The sequence below is a fragment of the Vigna unguiculata genome, chromosome 7 (genome assembly GCF_004118075.2).
Source record: "Vigna unguiculata cultivar IT97K-499-35 chromosome 7, ASM411807v1, whole genome shotgun sequence".
NCBI classification, from domain to species: Eukaryota; Viridiplantae; Streptophyta; class Magnoliopsida; order Fabales; family Fabaceae; genus Vigna; species Vigna unguiculata.
This window is the reverse complement of record NC_040285.1, coordinates 10,882,220-10,889,149: the sequence shown is the minus strand read 5'-3', so window position 1 is coordinate 10,889,149 and position 6,930 is coordinate 10,882,220. Positions and strand designations below refer to the sequence as shown.

General features: G+C 33.8%; 1 protein-coding gene across 3 annotated transcripts; it reads right to left on the bottom strand.

The window, feature by feature from the left end:
* Positions 1-427: 427 nt before the first annotated feature.
* On the bottom strand, positions 428-6,080 carry LOC114190231 (protein REVEILLE 8-like). 3 transcript variants are annotated; one of them, XM_028079030.1, is made up of 9 exons: positions 5,707-6,079; positions 4,612-4,669; positions 4,391-4,514; positions 4,156-4,314; positions 3,918-4,043; positions 3,714-3,823; positions 3,547-3,606; positions 1,331-1,457; positions 428-916 (listed from the first exon to the last, which is right to left on the bottom strand). In XM_028079030.1, exons 1-8 carry the CDS (start codon positions 5,859-5,861, stop codon positions 1,353-1,355), a joined length of 897 nt encoding a protein of 298 aa, XP_027934831.1. In that variant the 5' UTR covers positions 5,862-6,079; the 3' UTR covers positions 428-916; positions 1,331-1,352. The 3 variants fall into 3 exon arrangements, with proteins under 3 accessions (XP_027934831.1, XP_027934832.1, XP_027934833.1); XM_028079031.1 differs by having other exon boundaries at positions 474-916; positions 1,331-1,454; positions 5,707-6,080; XM_028079032.1 differs by lacking the exons at positions 428-916; positions 1,331-1,457 and adding an exon at positions 2,761-2,967 and having other exon boundaries at positions 5,707-6,080.
* Between the last annotated feature and the right edge of the window lie 850 nt (positions 6,081-6,930).

The window sequence follows — 6,930 nt, the reverse complement described above, 5'->3', positions numbered from 1 at the left end:
AATCCAGTAATGTATGGTTGTAACAAGCATATAAAGATGTATGTTTCAAGAGGTTGCACATATAAGTATGACAAAGTTAATTTATCTACTTTAAAACAAGTATCTTATACTTATAGTACTTATTTTATATAATAAGGAATTTATTTAACATTTACACAATAAAAAAACATATTCCGGAAAGCCTCACTACACCATACTCGCCGCCACCATTGTTAATGTTGGATCATCACCATTGCAGAAGAAGAAGAAAAAGGAGAAAGGATGCGCCAGAAAAAAATAAAAGTTTGTGAGTCAGCTTAGCTTATAAGTTTCTTTGACATATTCTGATGTGACCTAAACCTATGTCACTTCTACTTCATCCTTAACTTTATGTATTATTAGAAGAATTCCTCGATATTACATGAATTAAACTGATGTTGATAATTCAAAAGAAACAAAATGCAGTGATATCTTATTTAGATATTGAGAGACACTTTACATTGAAAGTATCTTACTTATTTAACCAGAATGCAAGAGACTGAAACAAGAAAATAAAGTATGTGAAAGTGTGACTTTACAGACAAAAAAATTGGAACGAAAGGCCACTTTGATAATGAGATACTAGACAGCAGGTTACTCCCTCACCTTTTTTCTAAATTTTGATGATACATTTGTATCAGTAAGAATATCTTATAAACCTATGTCTCTACTTGAAGGCAACAAAATCACTGCAATACAACAAATGTTACGGACCATAGAGTCAGCTGAAAAATATGTTGTGCTCTTCAGCTTTCTGAGACATACTACTTTTGGGTGTGTTACAAATACAAAGGACTATGGTTACATTTACAGGCTTTACAGCGAGTGCAAGATATTTCCATGCCCTACTTCTGCCCGACCAAAACCTCAGTCTTCCATCCAAATTTGACCTACCTAACTGCAAGATCATGTTACAGTAAGCAACGTGCAAAAAAGAGAAGTTCGATTTTTAAAAAATTAACAACTTTAGGTAAGTCGTGCTGGGGTTACCAACTTTATATGGAAAAGTCATGCTCTCAAAACAAGTATGCAGAAAACATTTAGCGTAGTAGAAGTTGTGTGAAGAGATGGAGACTTTAGTACAGAAGTAATGGGGATTAGAAATCATTCACTAGATTTTTGTACTGAAGTCTCCGATATTACTTGAATTCTAATATAGTAAAGTGTCTTAGGCAAACTCGTTTAGAATACAAGTTGTATTCTAAACGAGTTTTTTCAGAAGTCTGTCCGTAAGTAACCTAAAAATTTTCCTTTTTAAGTAAAAAAACCGAGAAGTTCAGAAAATATGAGAATAAGAAAGACACATATATACCATATCAACAAATTGCTAGTGGTTAAGCAGTTTGACATGATAGATCATTTGTATTCTTCTTCACATCAATTCCTGTACCAACTCCTACTGCCATGCCATTCACATCATATGTTGACAATGCCTTCTTCTGAACAAAAGGGTACACAAACAAGTCAAGTTTTCATACTCACAAACTCACAAAGTTCAGATTCAACTTCATTCCTTGTGACAATGATTAAGCATCACTGAGGTGGACTTTCAAAGACAAAGTAAACAGAGGTGATATTATGTAATTAACTTTGTTAGTTGTTCAACTATTCCAGCTCAACTGAACAAATGTTTGGTCAAGTTCGTTTATTTAATTAAATATATAAATTTGAGATTGAGTTTAATTAAATGGGCCAAGATAATGAAAGGTATTAGCTACTCATAAATAACTCATTTATTTAAATTGATGAAATTTTTTCTCCCTCTAGTTTTTTTTTTCTTTTAATTTATATATTTTGTGTGGAAATACTTATAACTTTGTTTTTGAAGGCCTTTTTTTTTTCCCTGTCAAGAAGTTCTAATTTTTTATGGGAATATAATAATCCTGAATGTTTGAATTCCATGTACCTGCTTGTGAAGCACACATTTCTATTTGTATATTATCATTTAGTATTGAAATATAAGTAGTTTCAGAAAAACATTCATGAAAACAAAAACAAGAAAGTTTTCAATTAGTTAAACAAGTCAAATAAATGAACCAAACTTGAACAATTTTTTCTCAAGCCAAACCTATACTTCAGGTGCTGAGCTATGGAAGATTTGTTCATTCCCCTAGTTATATTCACATGGACAATCACTTCCCACATACGCAAATTTTGTTTTAATTCTACATTTTTGTCTTGAAAAGAAAATAATTTCATACTGAATATTCATCTTTTTGTCTTTTGATGAAGAAAGGTATTTTTAGACCCCCATGGAAGGGATTGTTTTCAGCTAATTTGGGATTAGGTACAGATCTTAAAATTACTATTGAGGAGGCTTATTACGAAAGTGAAGATATTAAATTAATATAAAATTATAATTAAAAGATAAGTGCATGTTAATCTTATCAAACTCTTATTTTAGTCTATATAATGTACATGATACATATTTATTTTATTACAATTAATAAAGTGTTACTAATATATAAATTATATTATAGTTAAAATGGACAATTTATATTTTATTACAATTTATAATTGATTTTCCTTTTTTCAAATAATCTCAACGTCTTTTCAAAAAATTTAAAATCAGTATTTTTTAAGTTTGACTCCTAAATATATTACTATAATTGAGTATTACTTGATTTTGTTTGAAAACTTTTAGTAGACTAAAACACCTATAAAGTTTACACAAACTTATTAATCTAATATATATAACTACTTTAATTTTTGGGGATAATCATAAATTAATACAAGAGCCTATATCTATAACATGTAAATCCTATTACATGTGATGAGAAAGTGAGAACAAGTTGAGGCCTCCAAGATTCCCTCCCATTTAAGGGCTAGTTGAGTAGTTGTGACAGATAAATTTTTTTGCTGTTAATGTCTGTGCAGTAATCCTCTGGGTAGGCCAGCATGCCATTGGTGCCTTCCCCAGTAATATTGGGGTGCTTCCCCATTCTATCACTTTTGGTCAAAAAGAAAAACAAAATGTGAGAACAAAGTGTGCTAAGGGGGGTGACTTCAATTTTTCCTGTTTTTAGTAATAATGACAAAAACTGTGACAACCCAGAAAAATTAAGATTTGTTAGGTGATGACACATGAATGGTTTTATACTATATAATATATCTAAGACACCCCCCAGATGAATGGTTTTCTCATCAACATGATTAGGAAAAGACACTTGAATGGTTTTGTATTATATTTCTAACATGGCCTCTCTCAGTTTTCGGCTTAAACCTTTTCTGAAATGGAACTATTGTCTCGGAAGAATGGGGAAGGCAAGGATTGAACTCTAGATATCATGTCATAAACCAATAATCCTAAATGATTAAGCTGTTAAGTGAAAACACAAATGGTTTTAATTTTCTTTGGGTTTGGCATTTTATCTTCAGGAACCATAGTACTTAAATATGATTAATCAGCTAGAAAAATATTGCAGTCACGTCAATTCAAACAAAATGATACTTGGTCAAATACAACTGTTTTTTTTGCAATTATGTGGAAAAACTATGTAGTCATGTTGGATTGATATCGAAACTTACGATGGGTTCAAAGTCAGGGCTAGACAAGTTGACAGTGAGGTTTCTCATTAATAATAAAACCTGCAAAAGAACAGCAAATATACGGAAGTCAGTAACCAAGAACTTAGAATGATCACAGCTTCCATTATAAATGTCATAGATTAATTATCCCAAAAGCTTAAACTCACAGTTTCAAAATTTATAGGATCCATTTCCTTCAGCTTTTGGACATGGTCATTTGTATCTGGATCAAATACACTTCCAATGAAACTATAAACTTCAGCAAAATCTGGCAAACCTGAGAAACATGGTGAAAATGACAGATGATGAACCGTTACTAAATTCAATCTGAAAATGAATACAAAAGAAAAATCAGTACGTCAGAAGATTACCATGAAGAACCGGAGCTTGTTTCCCTTGCTTTGGTATCTCAGAAGACGGTAGTGTTCTAGTAGAATTTCTGACACCACTGAGACTGCTGTTGGTAATCTTTGGCATCCCCTTTGATCCAATATCAGCTGAATCAGTAACGTCATATAACATAATAAGTGGTGGACAGTTCCATTTAGTATATTAATTGTACACTATTCACTTCAAACCAACAACAACAACAATACGAAGTATGCATGCCTTCATTTCCACGAATGTTGTTGGGTTCATCCTGACAGGTCATGGATTTACTGGCCCCTGTATTCATCAGCAAGGAGGTTTCATCCCATGTGGCAAACCCAGGTGCAAGCATGTTTGTTGAAGAAGCATAACCAATGGAAGCTGGTAGTGGCACCAAAACTAGAAAACCGAAAAGTTTCATTAAATGTTGTGTCTTTAGGAACAGAGAAGATCACTATATTTATCAGAAGCAAACCATTTTTTGATGCTTTTTGTGGGTAAGGATGAGCAGCTTTGCGCTTAGGACGGGGAGGAGGCACATGAGCCACTGTCCCATTCTTTTGAACTTTCAAGAAGTATTTCTGAGCATGACTTCGAATCTGACAAAAGTCATTAGTTAGTGACAGATAATGCCCCAGTAGAATATAGACACGAAAAAGAAAATATAAACAGAGAACTGAAAAACAGTCTTCCAACCTGAATAACTGTTTTTGAACCTACAAAATCTTCAATTTTTTTCCAATCCCTGTCAAATCTGAATAATCCACATCAAGTCAATGGCTGTATTGCAGAGCACATCACTTGTTATAAAGTTATTGTAAAGTTGAGAAGATTGGAAATAGAGTGGAAACACACTGAAATGCAGTTTCAGCCAAAATTACAGCTTACACTGAAGATGAGTACATTTCATTTCTACCCTCTCCTATACAAGCATTAAACTAATCTTAAAGTTTTCAACTTTCCATTTCTCTTGGCTTGTAAGGTGAAATTTGTATCTTATTTATACATTAGAATTTGATTATATCCTCGGTAGATGGAATCTCCAACATACTTCCTCATCCAGAGGAATGAACATGGAATTAGATATTTGAGATTGATCTCTAACAGAAATGGGATGGACTTGACTAAAATAGATTTTGAATGACTTTTTATACCATTTTAGAATTGAGTTTAAGTCCAACTTGACCTAAAGTAAGGTTCACACTCTACTTAAACATTATGATTTGACCATATCCTTACTCCATCAACCTCGCCATCCTCTATCTATTCATTCCTTTGTCTAAGAGGAGTTTTTCAACCTACAGGTCTTAACAATTGTTCTGGATCCCTCTTAGAAGAATTTTGATTCAGTTTAGCAAATTAATCCAATGCACAGGCTCAATAACTAATATCCAATAACTAGCTCACAAAAGGCACATACACATACAACCTTCTAGCGCTAGAAGCACCTGCACACTGATGAAAAGCACGGAATCATGGCCAAAAACTCTACTAAGATTTGTCTACAGAGGCATTTCCCAAGTGACCTCACATCGGAAATACAAAGATAACCGAATCAAGAATGATACAGAGGAATACTACTGATGCAGCATGAATTGGGTTTCCCGAGAGACCAAAACTAATTAGAAACTATGATTTTCTCATACATAAAGAAAGACAAGAAAATGAGGATAATTGAAAAGGAAACAAAGAACTCAATCAGCGATAACAACCTCAAACATAGTCATGTCGAATGAAAGTAAAAAAAGAGGAAGTGAAGTTATGGTGGGAAGAAGAAGGTAATGGACTCACAGTTGAAGAGCTTCGAGAAACTTGTCGTGCTCTTCCTCCGTCCAACTCTCCCTTGACTTGGTTATGGTGTAAGGCTTTCTCACCTTCTTCCCCGACCCATCACTCGCCGCCACCGCCGCCGCCATTGACTGAGAATTCAAAGTGTTGGAGTTCATGCTCCGCCACAAATAACATAGACTCACTCTCTACACCCAAGTGCTTAGAGATAGAAAGAGAGAGAGAGAGAGAGAGAGAGAGAAAGAGAAGGTGAGATGAATGTGGCGTGGCACGCAGGGTGGGTATATGTGCGGTGCAGAATTTGAGAGCCACCAATTGTCCCAACACAACACAACTTCCACTAAACTCATTTCATCGTCCCTTGTCCGGTCCCATCGGGACACAATTTTTCTTACACCATACGTCCATCTTTCTCATTTTCTTCCACTTTTAAATCCATACTACAAAAATACATATATTTTACTTTCCTAAATAAATATATTCTCACATCCATCCTCCATTATTCATATATCAATACCTTACCTTTTACCATTTTAGTTAGTTAGGCAACCTTACCCATACAAATTCAACATCCTTATAATAATCTAATTAATTTTAATACAAACTTAAAAAATGATACTTGAAGGAGAAGGTTGAGATTACTTATTAATTTTATTAATTTTCTTAATTATATTGATGATGTTCACTTAGTTGACCAACTTCTCAATTAGATAGGTAAAAATTGTTAATTTCCTTAATTGTGTTCATGATGTTTATTCGGTTGACCAACTTTTCAATTAAACAGATAAATCATCATCTTAATTTCCTTAATTGTATTGATGATGTTAATCTAATCGACCGTCTTGAACTTCTGAATTAAAAGTGTTAATGAGGAAGATTTTGTTATAATGTTTAAATATTAAAATTTAAGAAGAAAATTGTATTTTGATGTGAAATAGAATGGGAAGAAAGTGATGTGGGTCCCATCCCATGGAGTTTGGTGAAGGAGAGTGCCAGCGTGGAAATGGTGGGAGTGAGGGAGTGGACCCACAAGGATCTTGCGGCTCCCAATAATTTGACGTTCCTTTTTATATGTGGTGGTCCTTCTTCGACAACCAAACACTTCTCGTTTTTTTTTGTTACCCATCTCCTACGCAAACTTTTTGTCTCCAACGATGTTGCGACACGTGGAACCATCCTATCCACTTGTGAAACACTATTTCTCTCTTCCTTTTAGGGTAGGCTGCC

What these genes read in the sequence shown, in the direction of transcription:
- LOC114190231 (XM_028079030.1), bottom strand. Translation starts at nt 5,861, where the DNA reads ATGAACTCCAACACTTTGAATTCTCAGTCAATGGCGGCGGCGGTGGCG. An exon ending in GTTCAAAAACAGTTATTCAG is followed by an intron (nt 4,515 to 4,611) that starts GTTGGAAGACTG and finishes GACTTTTGTCAG; the next exon opens with ATTCGAAGTCATGCTCAGAA. An exon ending in GCCCTGACTTTGAACCCATC is followed by an intron (nt 1,458 to 3,546) that starts GTAAGTTTCGAT and finishes CCTTTTGTTCAG; the next exon opens with AAGAAGGCATTGTCAACATA.